Source organism: Dermacentor andersoni, chromosome 10 (assembly GCF_023375885.2).
Source record: "Dermacentor andersoni chromosome 10, qqDerAnde1_hic_scaffold, whole genome shotgun sequence".
Taxonomy (NCBI): domain Eukaryota; kingdom Metazoa; phylum Arthropoda; class Arachnida; order Ixodida; family Ixodidae; genus Dermacentor; species Dermacentor andersoni.
In genome coordinates this window covers 89490875-89512327 of record NC_092823.1, presented here as the reverse complement: position 1 = coordinate 89512327, position 21453 = coordinate 89490875, and the positions used below count along the sequence as shown (strand labels likewise).

The 21453-nt window shown below is 45.6% G+C and overlaps 1 protein-coding gene across 1 annotated transcript in view; it reads left to right on the top strand.

Annotated features, from left to right (window-relative positions):
* The window catches only part of LOC126543527 (uncharacterized), a 49893-nt gene that overhangs the window by 7735 nt on the left and 20705 nt on the right, over positions 1–21453 (top strand). Inside the window, exons 2-4 of the mRNA XM_050190640.2 lie at positions 3680–3791; positions 11529–11641; positions 17596–17634. Of these exons, the coding sequence (XP_050046597.2) occupies positions 11534–11641; positions 17596–17634 (147 nt within the window). The 5' untranslated portion in view covers positions 3680–3791; positions 11529–11533. The remainder of the gene's footprint in view (positions 1–3679; positions 3792–11528; positions 11642–17595; positions 17635–21453) is intronic.

Here is a 21453-nt window from a genome sequence, read left to right as displayed (position 1 = left end):
CGGCCGCATTTCGATGGAGGCTAAATGCGAAAACACCCGTGTACTTAGATTTAGGTGCACGTTAAAGAACCCCAGGTGGTCAAAATTTCCGGAGTCCTCCACTACGGCGTGCCTCATAATCAGAAAGTGGTTTTGGCACGTAAAACCCCATAATCTAATCTAATCTATTTTTCCATTTCATTTTCGCTTCCTGGCCTAATCAAACATGGCACGTGATTTCGAGCGCACGTACGTTGTACGCGACATGAGGTGCACGACTATTCGGCAGGACAGCAGCTGCAGTCCCCGTCAAGAAATACAGTGACGTTGGCTGAGGAAACAACGCCATAATATTCGGCCATTCCTATGCTAAGAACTGTATTTTTTTTTAATATTGTTGCGGTCCAACCAAAACTGGTGCCAGTCAGCAAAAGACGATTTGACGTGGAGAGGTGTAATTGATCTCGACAACCATTTTGTTTATGCATCGTTGTCGCTCTTGTGAACTGCCTTTGTAACACCCGACGGCAACTACCCATTCAAGATTATGCCGATAGGCCTTTGTAATGCCCCAACAAGCTTATAAAGAATTATGGACTCCTTACTTAGGTGCTACGAATGATCCACATGTCTGTGTTATCTAGAAGGTGTCGTAGTTCTTTCACCAACTTTCACGAGTCATCGTCTATCGGCTATTATTGCTGTTTTCACACGCGCCCGCCTGCAATTGAACGGAGGCAAGCGCCGTTTTGGACGTTGTGAAATTAGCGTTCTCGAACATCTCCTAAGAGCCGCTGGCGTTCCACCGGACCTTCACAAGATTCGCGCTGTTCAGTATTTTCTGTTCCGTCTTACGCCGCAAACATAAGAATCTTTGTTGAGATATGCTCGTATTTGCGTCGTTCTATCAACAGTTCCGCCGAAACCGCTCGCCCCCTCACCGACTTAAGAAGGGCGTTGCTTTCACACGGGGCCTTACTCAAGCCAAAGGCTTCGCTATCCTCGTACGTTGGCTCCCCTACCCCCCCCCCCCCTTGCTGGCTCTTTATGATCCATCTGGCGTGACTGAACGTCCAACAGATGCCAGCAGCGTTCGAATTGGACGTCCCACAGATGCCAGCAGCGTTCGAATTGGAGCAGCAATTTTGAAATGGCAGCGTAACACAGAGCGCGTAATTACATACGCCAGCCGCCTCTCGTCACTCACCCAGAGGAGTTTATTGATTGCCGAACTGGAGTGCCTGGCGTTAGTTTGGGCAGTTGCCAAATTTCCGTCCTACTTGTACGGCCGTACATTTTCCGTAGCTGACGACCCCACGGTTTGTGCTGCCTCTCCTTACTTAAAGACCTCGCTGGATGATTGGGTATATGGGCGCTACGGGTCTAAGAATATTCCTTTCCTGTTTAATACATGTCAGGCCGTTTGCACAAGGATGCCGACTGCCTCTCTCGTCATCCTGTCTACCGCCATTAATATGATGCGCATGACACCGACTTTTGCGCCCTGGTGATTTCTGATCTGCACAACAGCACTGAACACCGGTGTAATGACTGCTTACGTGTTCTCATCGGTCGTCTCAATTATGGACATTCTGAGCCCAGACTGTGCATGTTCATGCTCTGCGACGACGTTTTCTACCGTCGTAGCTTAGGCCCTGAAGGACCCGGATTTTTACTCGTTGTACCACGCCATCACTTTACCATGGACCATGTACCATGGACCATGGACATCAATTCTAGAGCAGTTGCATGCGCCCCTACTGCAAGCTACCTCGGCCTTACATCTACTTACGATCACTATCGCGTACGGTGCCGCTTTTGCTGGCGAGGCCTGTACCGCTCTGTGCTACGCTACGTTGCAGCCCCGGGAAAAAGCTGCTGTGCTGCCCGCTGGATGCCTTCACCCAATCGATGTGCCCTCAGAACCATTCTGTCACGTCGGTCTCGATCTTCTCAGCCGTTTTGCGACGTCGAAATTTGGCAATAAGTGGGTCATTGCCGCGACTGAATACGCGACTCGGTACGCGATCACGCGAGTTTTGCGCGCAAAGGGTGAAGTTTAAGGGGCAGATTTCATTTTACAGGAAGTCATCCTCCATCACGGTGTACCCCGGCAGCTCCTCACTGATCGCGGCCGCGCCTTCTCGTCCCGAGCAGTTGAAGACCTAATTCACTCCTGTTCTGCCTAACACAAGCTGTCCACCGCCTACCACTCGCCGACGAACGGATGGATCGGTTCAATCTCACGTTAACAGAAATGCGGTGCATAGGTTTTGAAGACCACACTGAGTGGAGCAGGACGTTACCCTTCATGACTTTCGCCTATAATTCATCTCGTCACGAAACCGCTGTCTTTTGTTCTTTTACCTTCTGCTCGGCCGCCAAACTTCTTTGCCCTTTGACACGCAGCTTCCTTCCTCCATGATCGCACCCACTGAATATGTTCAAAACGTCTTCGCCCGGGCTCACATGACAGGCCAGATTGCTGTATGGCGGCTCCCCGAGATCCGGTATGTCAGGTGATATAGGAACGTTCGATTTTCTCATGGCTACGTTGTCCTCCTTTGGACATCATGTCGCTGCGTCGGCTTGTCTTAAAAGCAGCAGCCGAGCTACACAGGGCCCGGCACGATATTGCGTCCGGTTGGCGATACGAACTACGAAATTACTTACTCCCCTGGACTCGTGTGTCCCCACGGACGTTGTACATGTGTCCCGGCTGAAGCCTTACTTTGCCGGGACTTCACCTCCCTTATAGTTAGCGCCGAGACGGCACCTACACATGCGGAGGTTATGTTAAGGCGCAACCAAGGGTGGCGCCAGTGAGAAAAAGACGATTTGACATAGAGTGCAGGAATTGGTATCGAAAGCCATCGTGTTTATGACTCGTTGTCTCTCTTGTAAATATGGTAAATACATCTTTATATGTGACTTCTGCAACGTAAACATATACTGTAACTTTCGTATTCTTTAATATGGGTTTCTGCATGCTAAAGTACTATAATTTATATCGAAGGACAACAGAAAAAATTATGTATGAGCACAAAACTATTTATATGGTATGAAAGCGATTACTCTTACAAATGAGAACAATATCTCATCGCCTTGCAGACCTCTCTCCGATTGTCCATCTTACGGTGGTATGCAGGATTCTGTTCGCAGCAATGCTTCTGGAAAAATATTAAAAGGAGCAGGAAAGATGCCAGTTTATTTTCTCATGGATTAGTCATATTATGTAAGCAGCCCATACGTGTTAATGATTTGGATATAAGGTGCAATATCACGACTACAGGATACCTGATACTTGAATATGAGCGAAGACTTTCAAGATATAATGTAGATGCAAGCTTTGAGTTGTGTCTACGCACTTACCTTATAACTATTCGAGCAAAGGACGCTCATAAAGCAGTTCTGCTAGAAAGTCTGAATGTTATTATGCTCCCTAATATATTTCGCTAGACGTCTCCCCAATAACTAAAAAATAACTGTTCTTACTTGCAAAAGACATTAGCTATATCAATCTCTATCAGTTGGCATATACAGGCTCTTTTATTCACAGGCTTAGAAACAACGCAATATAATATGGGGATATGAAAGTGTCATTTTAGCCACGTGCATGTTGGGCGTGAACTGTTCAATTCCATGGTCAACTGTTGTGATTAGTTGTCCTATATTCCGTTCCCTGCTTTAAATATTTCAGTGCGTATATGAAGCCTTGAAGGAATACAACAGCCCTGCAGATGCAGTAGTGGCATATAGTAACGTCATCCTCGAGCTTGTCAACGCGGTCGACAACGAGCACACACAAGCACGTAAGTACGTGAGAGTGCCGTTTAGTCAGGCTGCGAACACATGCCTCATCAAAGAGTCCAGGGGGGGGGGGGGGGGTATCCTGCAAGAGTCCACCTAGCAAACTGCCCATTTCGGTCGCTGATTGGATGCAGTTGTAGGAGCGAGGAGCGTCCCTAGCCAATCAGGAACAGCTGAAATGGACAGTCCACTAGGTGGGCCCTTACAGAATACCTTCCCTGTTTACTTTTCCTTTTGGAGACCCTGTTTTTCTAAACGCGATACCGCCATTTATTTGTAATATGTTTCTATATTTCTAGTGAGTTTTGTGGAGCGATGCCAAAGGTAATGCAGTCTAAAGTATTCCCGTGAGTACGTGCAGTCTAAAGATGTGTGTCGAAAATCTGGACGATATCGAAGTAAAAAGTTTAAGGATATTGACGGCCCTCCTAATCCCCACACAATGAGGACTGACCGGATAAAAGACATCGTGTAGGGATTCCGCTCCATTCTCACGCCCGACATGGTCAGAAAAGCATCGATGTCAACTAGACATTGAATCACCTTCCCACTTTTTTTTTTCACTACTAGCTCATCTGTTACACTCTGTTAGCTCATCTGTTACTGTTACATCTTAGATATATACACGAATGGGAGGCAACTGCGAGGACAGCTAAGGTCCGGTTCAGGCTAGACTGGTTACTGTTCCTTATGGATATTAATGACTGTGAAGAGCGTACCGTAATGACTGGAATATAGGTTATTTGTGTTTTTAAAAAATCGCGGCGAAATGTCGGCCCCCGTATTATATACAGCTCATTTTTACCGGTTCATACCAGTGTATATATATTTTAACTTAAAGTTTGGGAGCTTGACCTAAATTTCGGTCCCACCTGCATGCCGGTTTTTAGAGCAGGTTAGACAATTCTTGAGAAACGTGTCTGTAGGAGCAGGTATAAGTATTATTCTTGATGTTTCATAGTGGTTATTTGAAGAATAGGTTACAAAAGTTCGGTTAATCTGTAATATCCTGCAGTATTTTGGGTGCGTTAGAAGGAATACGTTTCAAGAAAAAGAAAACAGAAATGGCCTAATGCGGCTGAACCTTTATTTATACGTATAATAAGTATCCCCTATGTTGGCTAAGTGGTTATGACGTTGCACTGCTGAGCGTAATGTCGAACGTTCGAGTCTCCGTCGCGGTGGACACATCTGATCAAGAAAGAATTCAAAAAACATGCGTTTACTTGGCTTTACCTGTATGATAATTCTCTCAAGGTGGTCTGTATTTCTCCGTACCTCCCACTAAGGCGTGCCTCCTCGCCTGTGTGTTTCACTGGCACGGTAAGCTCTGTAGTTTCATTTATTAGGCTATGATAAATGTCCCAACCACAGTTTCACACTAAGCTCAGTATACCTACATCTGAGCTCTCAGCACAAGCAGAAGGCACACACAGTCGGAGACACCGCAATTTATAGCTTTCAAAGTAAACTTGCTGAGAAATGGCGGCCATGACTTCTCTCTCACGATACCCCTATACGGAACCTACGGCTGATGTGTTTCCGTCGAGAAGAAATGAGCCAGACTGACAATTCAGAGTCACCTGTGCATTTCGCGAGCTTATTCAGCTCTTAAGATTTGCACACGGCAAAAGCCTTAGCCAAACCGAACCTTAGCCAAACCTATGTTTGGCAGATCAGTTCTTCAGAATACCGCAAAGTGGAGGTAGCATCGTGAATGAAAGATATTATTATGCACTCGAATAAAGCAAGCAGGTGCAAAGCAACCATTAGGTTTCTCAAAAATAACGCCTCGATGCTCAAAAAAATAAAATTCGTCCCCACTGCTGGATTCTTGACCACGACAATTTTTTTCCTCAAATGCAAGATGTGTTTTCTGAAGACCCTTACAAGCTTCCTTTGTAGCTTGGCGCTACATTTGGGTGCATGAAAGCGGTTCTTCCCTTTCAAGCGTTTCTTTCAATGTGCATGGTTTTTCTGTGTGTTGCGTCGTTGCTTGCGCTGGGAGCTAGGATACACAACCCGCACAAACTTCCCCAACAGCGCGTAAACTGTATTCGCGCGATTGAGCGCACGTATTCCGACGTTCTTCAGGGAAATAAAATTTTCTAGTTAAATGCCCAAAAGATTTGCAAATCCCAGAATACCAGCTGTCGTATTAAACTTAACGAATACGTCTGAAGCAAAGTAAGAACACAATGTGTCAAGCTGAAAAGGACCTGTAAAGCGCTAAAAAAGATGCATGCCGTGAAACACCTCGAAAGTGAATGGAATAGCCGTCACACAGAGAGCATGTCTCAAACATCGCCGGCTACTGGAGTCTTCTGCATACAAAGCTCATACAAAGGGATACCGTAGTAAATGAATTTTGAACACGTTTAGAATGTAAAAGCTATTTATGGGGTTTTACGTGCCAGAACAACGATATGATCATGAGGCACGCTGTAGTGGAGGACTAAAGATCAATTTTGACTGCCTTGGGTCCTTTAACATTCTCCCAATGCTCTACACAAGCATTGTTTTTGCGTGTCACAGTCGTTGAAATTCTACACAAGCATTGTTTTTGCATTTCACACTCATTGAAATGCGGTTACTGCGGCGGGGATTCGATCCCGCACTCTCAGGCTTAGCAGCGCAACGCCAAAGCTACGACGCCACCACGACGGTTGGAATGAAATATTAAGGATGTTTTCATCATATCTGCAAAAGAGGCGTGCAGCTCTGTTGGCCATTACGATCACGAACGAATAGGCTTTCATGAATGCGATGACAAACTACAGGCGACAATGTAACGTTTTTTTCACTACGGGAAAGTCCCTCCTTCGTAGGTTTATCATTATTCCATGGTGCTCAGCTTCAACGCATAATGAGTCGCAGAAGGGTTGAAATCCGGGCAAGTTGGTAAATAGTTGAAGGAAAAAAAAAACAGTCAAAAACACAAAGGACAAGAAAAGAGGTTCGCACCACAACGACAGGACTTCCACAGTCCAGTCGTTGTGGTGTGAACCTCTCCTCTTGTCCTTTGTGTTTTTCGACTGGTTGTTTCCTTCAACATAATGAGTCTTCAGCTATCTCAATTATTGTATTATAAGACAGAGAAGAACAAGAACTGTGTCGCAAAATGAAAGCCCCGCAAGTAGGCAAGATACCATACTTTCAGCGCTAGTGTTGCGCGACCTTTAACTTAAGATTGAAGAGAAGAGTTGTACCTGTCATGTAAATAACTGAGAAATGATGCATTCGCTATGAAACTCACTCCTTTATTCGTCCTGGCTGGGTGTTTTGCAGTAAGATGTTGTTTCCATGCAAGGCTTCCATGTAAGGCCTTCTAAAACTGAGCTCTAGACAGGTAATAGAACTGATCATTTGCTGTCTTTAGTGGATTTGTGAACAATCATAACTCTGGTAAACGCAAAGGTCGAGAAGCATACACTACAAACTACCGTGCAACAGCTTGAGACTCTGTAGGTTGCGGCACACCTATGCAGATACGACTGGTATGCACTCATTTGGGAATCCTGAGATTGCGGGTCAAATCTAAATTCACCTATGTTTTTGAAGATATGTATTCAAAATGTCCAGATCTTTACCTTTCTGTGCAACATGCCAAATATCATCTAGTACGCAAAGTTGCGACATAAAAATGTCGAGGTCGTACCTAACTCTTAGACGTGGCACACTGTGTAACCTGGGTAATGGTTCTTTCAGTTCCTTTTATTTATTTATTTCAAATACCTTACAGGCCCACTTAAGGGCATTGAGTAAGGGGGGACACAAAGTAACTGTTTCAACAGGAGTAAACAATATAAATACCTATACAGGCAGTCACAAGATAAGTAAAGCAAAGTTCAAACAATGTTTGTATAGGCTGAGCTTTACACAGCGTAAACACAGTAATATACTCATACGCACAAAAAATACAAAACTACAAATGTGAAAAACAGGGAAGGAAAGCAGGTCAATAACATCCTTATACAATGTTTCTACAGGAAGCTTTGAAATTCTTCGCGAAAGGCGTCACGATTTGTTAAGCACGCAATGTTACCAGGAAGGCTGTTCCATACGGTTATCGCACGTCGCAGTGCTGATGCGTTAAATGACAGTGTATTGCCGAATATGCGCTTGAAACTATGGCTATTTTTAAAGCGACGTGACGTGCGCGCTGGTACTTCAAGCGGCAACACATGGGGTCGATTATCATGAACGTATCTGTGGAAAAGGCAAAGAAGACTTATTGTGCGACGAGTTTCAAGTGGCTGGAGCGAAATATCTGCTTTAATCTGCAAGTTCTGTCGTAGTTGCTTGTGATGAAGCGCGATGCTCCGTTTTGAATTGATTCTAGCGCATCAACTAAATAATTTTGATGTGGCGACCATACTGATACGCAAATTCTAACTGTGGGCGAAGAAGAGTCTGATATGCTAATTTACGAACTGGAGCAGGAAATTTACGCAACTTCCGTCGAAGATAACCAAGAGTCTTCGAAGCTCTTGCGCAGATAGCTGTTTTATTTGTACTCCAGGAAAGATTAGCTTTAAGTTCAATGACAAGGTACCTGTAGGACGATGTCGGATTACGGCGGTGTTGTTTAGGACGTAAAAATAGCGAGAGTTTGAATGTTTTCGCGAGAAGGACATAACTTTACATTTGTCTGAGTTCAGGGTCATCTGCCATGCACTGCACCAGGAACTGACAAGGTTAAGGTCGTTCTGTAATACTAAATGGTCATCAGATGTTTTTGTCGCAGGTATAAAATGCAATCGTCTGCAAAAAGCCTTATGTGCTATGATATGTTTTGTGGAAGGTCGTGAATGAAAATTAAGAAAAGAAGAGGACCAAGGACACTGCCTTGCGGTACGCCAGAAGTAACGTCAGAAAGCGACGAGTGGTTATTAACAACAGTGAACTGTTGCCGCAAGGAAAGAAAGTTTCGGAGCCAAGATAAGGTTAATGAATCCAGTCGAAGCGCGGATATTTTTGAGATGAGGCGACAATGAGCGACACGATCAAATGCTTTCGAAAAATCTAAGAACACACAGTCAGTCTATGGTTTGTTATTCATGCTGGAATGTAATTCTGTTGTAAATTCGAGCAACTGAGTTTCACATGATAAGCCTTTTCAGAATCCATGCTGGTTAAAATAAAGAAAAGTCGTTTGATTCGAAATGGCGGTAGATATGCGATGCTATGATATGTTCCAGTAGTTTACAGCAGATGCACGTTAATGAGATGGGACGGTAATTTCGTGGAGAGTACTTGTTATCCCCTTTGAATACAGGGATAACCTTTGCAATTTTCCAGTCCAGGGGTAGTTCGCCAGATGATAAGGATTTCCTAAAACTATGGCACAAAATATGGCTTGAAATTGTAACGGTATTTTTTATATTTTTGAGTTGATATTGTCTATACCGGAAGATGTGGACAATTTCAGATTATTTATTAAAGACGAAATGCCATCTGCTGTAATATGTATTGGTTCCATAAAGGGATATTCAAAGTCGGGAACTACAGGAACAGTGGAACAGTCTTCCTGTGTGAAAACAGATGTACAAAATTGTTAAACACTACTGGACAATCAGCGTCAGACAAAGGGCTTTCGCCGTCATCATGTAGCACAGTATTGCGGACAGTGTTACCTGGTGATATGACTTGCCAGAATTTTGAGGGGTTATTGATTAAAAAGAGATGGCAGATCACGTGAGAAATATTTGTCTTTGGCTGCGCGTAGCTCTTTGCAGTAAAATTTAAGAAAATAACTGTATGCTGCCCAAGATGAGGCTTGATTGTCCCTTCTGACCACCCGATACAGGCGCTTCTTCTTGTTTCTTAATGTTCGAAGGTGCTTATTAAACCAAGGATTAAATCTGTCATTTGCTATAAAAATTTCTGGCACGTAATTTTCTACCAGAGCTGATAATTTTTGCTTAAAAAGTTCCCAGCTGTGGTTTACCGATCTTGAATTAAAGAAAGGCAGAAACTCTTCACTAATAAAGATAGCCAATTCAGCAATAATATGTTTATAGTCGACTCTATTGTAATCTCTAATACTTTTAGTCTCAACCCGATAGAAAGTTTGTGGAATATTAATGCCTAATTGAAGAATTTTGTGATTGCTCAAGCCATCAATGTAAGCAATAGGCCCGGCGGTATCAGGTGCGGTAGTTAATACTAAATCTAGGATGTTGGGACCACGGGTGTGTTGATCGACTGTCTGGGTTAGATTGTAATCTAGTGTTAAGCTAATAAATTCAGCAGAGGAGCGATATGATGATGACAGATTTGGCCAATCAATAAGTGGAAAATTAAGGTCTCCCAGGAGATAAACGACAGCCGCGGAACATTGTTGAGTAGCAGATGTAATGCTTTCACGTCGTACATAGAGAAACGAGTGCTCAGCGCCGGGCGGCCGATAACATGTACCCACTAGGACACGGGTAGAGGCTGTTGCGCATGCGACCCAAACTATTTCAGCAGGGCAATGTGTCTACCAGAAAGGATGAAATGCAGGTTTTTGCAGCAATCAGGACACCACCGTCCCTCTTGCCAATACGGTCATGCCTGTAAATATTATATTTGTTAGTGTTGCGAAGAAGTTCTTCATTAGTGATATCGGTGTGCAACCAAGTCTCAGTTACAGCTACAATATCGGGATCGCCATCTTCCAAATAGGCACTCAATGCATCGCGCTTGTTTAGTAGACTGCGAATCTTCGTGTAAGATAACGGCAGCGGTGACGTTAAGGAAGATTGCGATTTCTTGGCTATACAAGCAAATGTTGCCTTTTAGGTACAGGACTGACGGCACAACTGTGTCGGTAGCGCGGTCATAAACATTAGTGGTGTCATTAATACGAACCTTATCTATTGTAAGCTTGAAAGGCTGTTTACTGGTTTTGGCAAATTCAATTAATTTTTTCCTAGCTTGCCTTGTGGATAAAGAAAAATCTTCACGTATCAAATACTCACTACCTTTTATCTTGTGCGCAAGTGCGAGAATATACTGCTTGTCTTTAAAAAAGAGCTAATTGTGGTACGAAGGGCCAACATTTCTCAAAGAAAAGCGTCCCAATCTATGCACGCCCTGAAACTGTGCACCCACCATGGTAAGGCCAAGCTGTTCAGCGCAAAAGTGTAGTATTTTTTTTTGCAGATGCAGCTCAGTTTTCGCCTAGCTCATCATCAATATCGAAAAGCAGTAAATTACATCGTCGCATTCTGTTTTCTGTATCATCACATCTTGAAGTGAGCGAGTGAAGTTGATCACATAAGCTGCGTAACACGTTATTTGGCTCCGAAATGTGAACACTATCGAGAGATGCAACAGTATTTTCGAATGCATCTATCCTTCCAGCTAAGCAGTTTACTCTGGCATTTGCGGCTTCTTGCCGTTGCCTGACACCTTTAAGCTCATTTAGAATAGCCAACTGTCCCGCTTCTAGTCTGCTCACAGTCTCAAGAGCGGAAGCAAGCGTTTGCGCGATGACATTAGTGGCATTAGTCTTTAAGCTAATGTTTATTCATATGTTCACCGAAGTGTACCAACAAGCATCAGTGTGTATGCGTTTAGCGGTGAAAACGTTTTGGATGGGGGAGAGAAATGCCACATTTGAAACGCAGCTTCTTTGTACTGTACACAGTCACAATTATATGAATTCTTCAGATTTCTCGAAGGTGCGAATTTGACTTTAAGGTGCCCTGCTTGTTTCACTGAAAAACTGTATTACTGAATTTTTGTTGCAGTGTCAATGGATTTTGTCAACACCGTTAACATGGTGGAGACAGGAACTATACAGCTGACCTACTGTTCCGGAGGAAATATCAGTGTTTCTTTGCCAGGTGCCCTTATAGGACAGGTAAGTTGAGTAGATATATATTGAAAAATGTTTCTGAACGGGGTGGTAACACGAACGCGGCACAAAGTGGCAAAGGAAGAAAAATGAGCCATTTACCTGGAACTTAATTTCACTGTGGCCATTAGCTAACCAAAATAACGTAGTTGGATGGAGTGAATACCGGATTCGTGGAGTTAACAGAAAACGAAAAGCAATATAAAGACCATTTAGACGGCACATATTACATGGTTAGGTCATTCAAAATTTTGACGCATGGTCATGTGCCACTGAGAAACAGTTCCAATCATCTTCATTGGCAGCCTATTAGTTATAAGGCCCATGGTGAAAACACAGACTGCAAGAAAGCATCCTAGAAGTATCCCCAGTTAAGATTTGCTACAACCCACCACAACGTAGGCCGACACATCTGCTGATTTGATCCCTCGAACCAACACTGTGCCATTGTTGCCAATATTTTTCTTTGCTAAGGTCCCATTCTGTCCATCTGACTGAGCATTTATCAGCCAGTTGCAGGTGCTACATAGTCTGCTGAACGTGCTCAACTTCTTGCTCACAATATAACTGCATGTTTATTAGTTTTTTTGTCTGACGTTTTCCCGAAAAGCATGCACGAATAAATGTACAAGTCTAGGCATTTTGCGTCAATATGTGCCCATACAGCATGGTGGTAGGGTTCTTGGAGCCAAGAATGTTAGGCTGGTCATCCCGTAGCGTAAACGTCCGGGGTTTGCAGGTAGCGTAATGAGCCATGGGGCGAGTGCCGCCCCCACACTACGTCTCGGCAACAATACTTTCCGCTGGCGGGAAAGGCCGCCTGTGAGGATTGAAGTGCAAAATATGTTTAGATATCTGCTGCGGCAAAGAGTATGTTTAGAATGGACCAAACCAATTGTGGGGCACATCTGAAGGATCTGAACAAATGAAATGTGCTTGCATTATGAGCGGAAGAACTCTAACCAAGAATACGCTTTGCGTACGAAGCTCACCAAGCACCTGTGCCGTCATGAAGATTTCGTCAGGAAGAAGCTGGGAATTTATACTCTTTTGTCTTTCTCAATGGGTTAGATTGAGTTTCTGCGTATCATAAAAGACGTCGGGTACCCACCTGTTATATTGATTCTTATAAGATCTATCATCATCAAACTTAAGTTTCTTCATTTATCTACTAGTTGCACACTCTTTAGAATCCCGCGAGCAAATATACTCTGTTTGATATCTGAGCCTAAAGGTCGCTGAAATACCATTCAACACTCAGTGTTTAGTGGGTGCTCCTCGAACACGAAGGAATTGCAGTGGCCATCCTTGGTATAAGAATACGTTGTGCAGAAGAGTGCCTTGCAGAAACACGTCACCCGCGCAATCGCAATAAACAGAGCCTGACGCAGTGAGAGAAACTTTAATTGCAGTACAACCAATTTATTGGTAGGAAAGATGTTCGGAGCTCGGTTTGGTGGAGGCAAGGAATCCACGTTTTAACAGGTTGAGAATGAAGATTCGAAGGCGTTATGAAAAAGCAAAATCAGGTTTGCTCAGTGGAATTGGTGGCGCCACAGTCGGGCAGCCTCTCCGGTTCAAGGAAGAGCACGGGGAAATTGTACCGATGCCAAGGACAACAAATTCAGGGACGGTCACTACAAGGGCTCCCCGTCTAGAAAGCAGAAAGCTTACGTGAGAATGGCGGAAGGAGTGAGGAGTTAATGTTCGACATAGGCTGGCTTCACGCGATCGCACGACACCGCCTTTCCTTTGCCGCGAAAGCCCACCTTCAGGGTTTTCTCTGAATGCGAAACCACGCGAAAACGGCCTTCATAGAAAGGAGTCAATGGTGAGGAGTCAATGGTGGCTTGACCAAGTCAGACGTGCGTGGTTGCGTGGATTGTTGTGAAACACAGGCTGCCAGGCTGTGCCTAACACAGGCTTGCCTATGCCCCCCCATACGTGCGGGTATAGTGCGAAGCTGGTCGAGAAAGGAATGTAGCATCGATAAGGGCTGCGGGTCCGCTGGAGGAGTGCGTTGCTGCGTGCCGACAAACTGGCCTGGAACGTGGATTGCTGACCCATGGATCGTTTCGGCTGCGCTTACGCTGAGGTCATCCTTGATTGTTTCTTGCAGCCCCAGTAATACTACAAGTAGCCTTACCACAGAGTGCTGTCTGTCGAGCTTGGTTGTCAATGACGCCTTAAGTTTTCGGTGGTGACGCTCGACCATACCGTTGCTCTGTGGGTGATTAGCGGTGGTGTTATGAAGGCGCGTGTGGAACAGTCCCGCCAGGGCAGAAAAAAAGTGAGCTTTGGAATTCTCGGCCTCGGTCATTAGTTATGCGCGAAGGGCTACCGTACCACGACGCCCAACTAGTAAAGAATGCTTGCGCCACAGTTTCGGCCATGATGTCTTGCAGAAGCGTCGCCTCAGGCCACCTTGAGTACCGGTCCACGCACGTAAGGAGGTACCTGAAACCTTGGCAGGGGGGAAGAGGCCCCACCGAGTATACATGCGCCTGGTCGAAACGGCTCTCTGGTGGTTGAAACGACTGTACTGCCGAACGCGTATGCGGGTCACTCTCACGGCTTCGCAGCCTTTGCAGCTTCTCGCCCAGCTTCGAACGTCTTTTTTATCCCTGGCCAGTCGAATCAGTCCATGATAAGCCTTTGTGTCGTTCTGATGCTGGGATGGCTTAGCCCATGCAGTCAATCGAATGGGGAACGAACTGGCGAGGAGCTGCCTGCGATATGTCACACGTGACCAGCGTTCTTGTGTAGCTGCCTGATTTTCGGTCCCAGAGGTATGGCGCATGTCCATAGAAAATTCGGATTTAAAGGAAAGTTGCCGTAGCTCACTAACTGAGAACGAGGAACTTTTGTTCTTGAAAACGCAGGTTGACGGCTTATGGTTGGTCAGAATGTAAAAGCTACAGCCTTCAAGAAAAAACGGAAATGCTTGAAAGTGCAATGGATGGCTATTGTCTCCCTCCCAAAAGTGCTGTAGAAAGCTTCTGTAGGTCTGAGATGCTTGGAGAAGAAGCCCAGCGGCCTCCAATCTATTCGACAATGCTGCTGCAGTACTGCGACTATTGCCGTGGTCTATGAGTCTCCCACAAGGAGTATTAAAGTGAAAAGTTGGGCAAGTTGGTATAGATTCGTAATGGGAACAGCACGATCAAGACGACGACGGAGTGAAAGGACACAGGACCGCGCTCGTCCTGTGTGTCCTTTGACTCCGCCGTCGTCTTTATCACGCTATTCCCATTATGAATCCCATAAGGAGAGTTCGCGATCGGTCATCAGATGAATCAACAACGCTACAGTCGCCAAACGCGTTCTCGCATCCTGGAAGGAGCGTTCATGCTCTGACGACCAGTGGGAGGTAGGCGTTTGTTTTTGGAGTTGTGGCGCAGCATGTCGATAAGCGACTAAAGAACTTGCGCACAGGATGGCATGAAGCGTCTGTCAAACTTAAAGCCCCAGAAACTCGCGCAAATTTCTGGAGGAGATTGGAGAGGGGAAGTCCTCGATTGCCCGCACCCGTGATTCCAGTGGCTTGATACCTTGGGGTGAAATGAAATGGCCGAGAAAATCCAGGGCTTCAACTCCGAAAATGCATTTCTTGGGCTTTAGTACTAGCCCCTGTTCAACCAGTCGTTTAAATAGAAGGAAAACGTGCTCTTTGTGCACTTCGTCTTTGCGACTTGCAACAAAAATTTGAACCATGTACCTTGGAAAGTTTACGCCGCATTCTTGAAACCGTAAAGCATACGAACCAAAACACAAATATCCCAAATTACGTAGTGATTGCAGTCTTCGGAGCGTCGCTAGGTGCTACGAGAATTTGGTGGTACGCGCTCGTTAAATCAATCTTGGTGTATATTTTGGTGCCTGCGAGATGAGCGCCGGAAGTATATATGTGGGGAAGGGGATAATTATCCGTAGCAGTGATGGCATACAAAGCTCGGTAATTACCACAAGGCTGCCAGTCGCCGCTGCCCTGCTTTGAAACTAGATGGAGAGGTGAAGACCAATTGCTGGAAAAAGGTCGAATAACGCCGAGCTGAAGCATGTGTTCGAACTACTGCGGGCGACTTCCAACCTCCGTTCAGTAGGCCTCCTTGGCCGGGCAGGCAACAGGTGGGCCGGTTGTGGGGATATGATTTTATGATATGATATGATATGGTGTTTCCCAAGCTGCGCATCGTTTCAGCACATCGTGAGTAGTGGGTACTCAGCAAGTGTGTTGTCGTACATTGAGAGCGGCCTAAATATATGGATACCATATGAGGTGAGGTTGGACTGGAGGCAAAGTACATCGAGGGATATGAAGTTAACCTTTAGGCGCCGATCGCTAACACTCACATCTAGGTTGAAATGGCTGAGGATGTCTGCTCCCAGTATGGCAAAGCTGGCGTCAGCGGTCACAAACACCAACCTGTGCAAGTGCCTGAGTCCGATGTCAAGCGTTCTTGACCGGAGCCCATATCGCGCGACGGCAGCGTTGTTCTCTGCGTGGAGCGTGGGTGTGAACTTGCCGCGTTGGCGATCTAAGGCCGCGGCGTAAACTATAGACAGCTCAGCTCCGGTGTCGACGAGGAGGCAGGTGCTGGCGATGCGGTCGACTGCGGGGAATAGCGGGCCTGTGCGATGGCCGATGTCGCATGCCACGGTTAGCGACTGGCCGGTGCGCTTCCCCTCCATGAAGAGGGTTGGGTTCAGCGACTTCCTTGCTCGCGAAAGCGACGGGCTACCAGCATAACTGCCACGGCGAGTCATTAGGGGCGCTACGAGATTGAGAAGGCGAACGGTTGTGCGAAAGTTAGTCGCCATAGCTCCCAACTGTCGTCAGCTTCGATAGTGCACTGGTAAGGCAGTCGACTGTTTGTCCAGGTGCGAGAGTTGGTCTCCTGACTCTGAGACTCTCGCAGCGGCAATAGGTAACTGTGCCGCAGACGAGCAGTTACATATGCGGTCATCGCGTGCAGCTAGCCGATCAAGGTCCGCGTCGTCGGAACCCCCCAGTAGCATGCGTGCGGACTGTGGGAGACGTTGCAAGAGCAGCTAGCGCAAAATTGGAAGCCGGCTCTCGTTTACGGAATGCTCACCTAGCAACTGACGCAACCGGTGTAGGAGTTGTGGCGGTCGTTGGGCGCCGAGTTCCCCGTAGAGGAGCTGTTGGAGCCTACTGTCTTACGATGGCTCGAGGCGCAGCAGGACCGTGTGCTTCAGGTCGTCGTATGCTGTGGCCTAAGGCGTACCCACTAGCAAGTCGTCTATGGCATCGGCGATGTCAGAGGAAAGCGCGGCGCCGACGTGCAGGTACTTTACTGTCTGTGAAGTGATGCGCCGGAGTTTAAAACGGACCTCTAGATGCATAAACGAAACTCGGGGATTCTTGGGCCAAACGCTTAGAAACAAGCTCTGTGGCGATTACAGGAGACGTAATCGCGGCGTCGTCTCTGTCAGCACGAGTATGGGCAGCGTCATCCATTGCTAGTGCTCGAAAGAACACGTAAATGTCCTGGGTCACCATTTGTCGGGAGCTCTGTTTACTGGAGGCAAGGGTTACACGTTATGACAGGTTGAGAACGAAGAGTCCGCTGGCTTAATTGAAAGAGCAGGTCTGCCGTATGGCAGTGGTGGGGCCCTCGTCGGGCGGCCTCTTCGATGCCAAGAAAGAGCAGGAGGCAATGGCCCCCATGGTGGGACAACCAAGTTAGAGACGGTTGATGCAAAGAAAGCGGCACAAGATCTTCATAACGCCTACTGCTTGAAGAGAGCCGAGTGAATACTATTTCCTTCCTGGTGTTCTCCAGAAAATAGTAGTCTGCATCTAGCGCTGGTGCTTATGTCGTTACAATAAGAGATAATACGCAAAGATTTTTACCGTTAGCTTAAATATGACGTATAGTTCAGGTAGGTAGCCTCTATTTATATCCATACCAGTATTATTTTTTTCATTCTTGCAGTGTAACTCTGACCTTGGTACCAGCTGTAAAAAATCGAAGGTAAGTTTTTTCACTTTTCAAATTGTGCATTATTTCTTGACAAACACATGCGAGAGTTGTTGAGACTATTGGCCTTGCAAATTGCCACTTTTCTCTCTCAGCACAACAAACAATACTCTTACAAGTTCACTGTACTCAATATAAAGGGAGTAAAGGTGAGAATATGGAGAATGCAAAGAGCGACATCACATTAGGAACAATTTCAGCACGTGAAAGCATCGGTACCGCGTACCATATCAACGTTGTGCCAGAACTAAAACTCCGCTTACGTATTTTGAAGGTCTGACGGAACACACATCACAGTTTTTAGAACGACTGTGAGTTGGTCGTGAAGGTAAGCGTTCGTGATTGAAAAAAAGCGCTACTAAAAATGGAGACGTAGCAAAAACACAGGAGCGCTTTGACTAGTGTTCTTGCAAAGTGTGCGTTTGACTAGCGCTTTTTTCATTATGAAAAAATCACAACACTTCAAAGCAACCTGAGAACATTTCCACAAATAGGTCAACTTATAGTTGGCGAACAAAAGAGGGTTTTAGGGCGGTATTGGCACAATATTAGAAAAGGTGAAAGGTTAATAAAGTGAGTAAATGAGGAAGATTGTGAAACGGGTCAAATCGCCATGAAACACATTCTATGAAACTATTAGACATCTTCACAACTGTCGCCCGCAAAGACACATAGAGTTTCACTCTCTCGTGGAATGTGTCACAAATACATAGTTCAGCAAACAAACAGTCACGTAAGCTCATGAACGGTTGAAAGCAGTTCGTAATATTTGGGCCTTTCGTAATATTTCAATCAATTCTAAACCATGGAGATAAGTAGATTGAGGGGCAGGACCCCCAGATTTAATAATGGTGGCGTTACACCGAGCAGCTAGTTGGGAAATAAAGTGAAAGGTTCTTGTGTGATATTGCCTTAAGCCTTTATCTAACGCTTTTTCGAACAACTGAAATTTGCCTAATCGGCAAGGTCATTGGCATGGCAGTGTCATTGGCAGAAAATAAAACGCAGTAAAGGAAGGAGACGGACAAAGCCGCCGTTTTCTGTCCCTTTCTCATTTGTGCTCAGTTTGGCGCCCTTTGCTAGATTTGAATTCTGCTCAAATATTGACACTTTTTCATATACAACGGGAACTCACCATGGCTGACAATAGTATCGTTCTTTCTCGCCAGAAATATAAATAAGCGCATCATTGTTATTTCCGCGGTCGTTTATTTTAATTACTACTATTACCACCGTGCGCACCCATGCTCCTTGCACTTGGTGTCAGAAAAAAAAAAACGAATTCTAGTTTCCCTGTAAAAAAATTAATAAATTAGGGAGTCTTACGTGCCAAAACCATGATATGATTGTGAAGAATGCCATGGTAGGAGGCTCCTTGAATAATCTGGACCACATGGAGCTACTTACCGTGCCCTCAACTCTACGTGCGCAAGCGCGGGGACCTTTCGCCCTCATCGAAATACGGCGGCCCCGGCCGAGACCTCAAAGTGTGCAGCGCAACGCCGAAGCCTAAGTTTTTATTTCACCCCCATAATGGACCATATCCGAAATCCCGCAACCAGTGGAGTTTTGCAGGTAGTCCCGAGCTTGTCAAAATTTGGGTTCTTCGCGACCTCTGGCGAATACCTCGAATGGATGAGTTAAGTGTATCCAAAAAACAAAATTCAGCCATAGGCGCGCCTGCGAAGGGTTTTACTGCTTTCATTGGCTTATCTAGATTCGCCCTCGGGATATCATCTCTTGGGCGCCGCGTCACGCGCGGATGAAAAAGCAGTCACGTGGTCAAACTGTGGTCACCTTCTTTCATTTGTTTGTAGTTCCATCGACTGCATTACTTGTGCAAGTAAACTGTGGGAAACAATGTTTTGTGGTGTATCTTTATTGCGCTCTTTATAATAGTTTCTAAGCATTGAAAGAGTGCAAAAGCTTCGCTAACTCTGCTTTAAAAAAAGTCGCACTTTCGCCCGAAATCAGCAGCATCGATGGCGATAGGAAAATAGTAGATCGCTGAGTGAAGTAAGGATAGTAGTTTTATCGGCTCTGTAACCTCGTAAACATTCGCCTACTACCTAAGCATGATATGACGCGCGCCAACAGGATGCTCGTATGGTTGACCTCCCTGCGTTTCCTGCCCTTGCTCTCTCTCTCTCTCTCTCAACACGTCTAACTCGACGGCCGCGCAATTTCGCCTTCAAATCGTTGACGTGAGAAAACGCAACAGCAGCGAGCGAGCGAATGGACCTTCATGCTGCCTCTGGCTTCAACGCCAACTAAACGATCAAAACAGTGCATGCGAATCGATGAGCACTCGCACTCTGTGTCCATCGCAGATTGCTTTCAAGATACGACCCGCAAGGTATATGCACCCAGGGTAGCGAAGGTGCCGTAGAAGCCCATACGGCCTTCAATGGCGGCTGGATGGATGGATGTTATGAGCGTCCCCTTTGGAACGGGGCGGTGGGTTGCGCCACCAAGCTCTTGCTATTATACCGCCTAATGTCCAATCTAGGTTAAACAATGAGAAAAAAAACACTATGAACTACCACGCCCAAATGTTCTGATCCCCTATGGCGAACTGTGCTATTGTACGTCTCCGTCTTTTTTCGTTTCCCTGCTTTTCTTCCACCAATCCTCCAATCACCTCTTACTAGTGCCTATTGCGGACATGTTTGCTTTCCCACTGCTCCCGCTGGACCCAAAGGCTTCAAGGAGGCCAGTGGTGCCTAAATCGACCGCTGGGTAGACGTCTTAACCTTCTAATAAAACATGCTCCGTCGTTTCCCTAGCTTTACCGCAGCGAGCACATGCTTCTTCTCCCTTCTTATATCTCGCTTTATAGGTGCGTGTTCTAAGGCATCCCGATCTCGCTTCGAAAAGTAACCTACCTTCCCTTTGAGTTAGCATAAATGGTTTTTTTCCTGATTTCGTTTTTTCCTCCTAAGTAGTTACTCATGGCAGGTTTCTTTTCCATTGCCACCACCCATGAGATAATTTCAGCCTCTCTGACTTTCTGCTTGACCTTCTTTCTTGCTGTGTTGCCCACCCTATAGGCCGCATACTTGCTGGTAAGCCTCCCAGTTCTTTTCCTCCTTGTGGAGCCACATCAGCGCAATCTACATTTCGCGGGGCCTACTTCCCGGTGAAAAAAAAATATCCGTCTGTCATTCGGGACATGTTGCGCCAAGTCGTCTACTGTTCTTCTACGCCGGCTGACCTCACATCGCATATACTGAGCATACGACCGTAGAAAATTAAGCTTGTGTACGTGATAATACTGACCCCAAGATTGCATGTCCTAACATGACAATGTAACTTGACTACACCCATCTGTATTTATACGTTTGATTCTCTAACGGCACACATTACACTGGTTGAATTCATAGCAAAGTGTTCACCCATATCTTGAACTAAGTCACATATGCATGTGCGCATAGTACGAACACACACCTGTTATTTCGGAGTTAAGATACAGTCAACAATACATTGAAATAATTCACAAAAACAACACAACAATATTCAGTAACACAGCACGCGTGCGACCTCTATCCTTACTTTTCTTCCGTCACTGAACACATAGCTAGAACATAACATTTCGTGAAAAGGGCACTCAGAAAACAACGTTACAGACCAAATTTATAAAGTTATAAGGCTCATACCATGCATATGGCATATTACTTGTTATAGCTACGCATAAGAGAGCTGCAACGCAATTACAGTATAAAATACGGCAATACGACTCAGCATATATCAGCACGCAAGCCACGAGCAAACTTCAGAAAGCCTGCACGGTTTATTACTCATAAGTATTCGTGG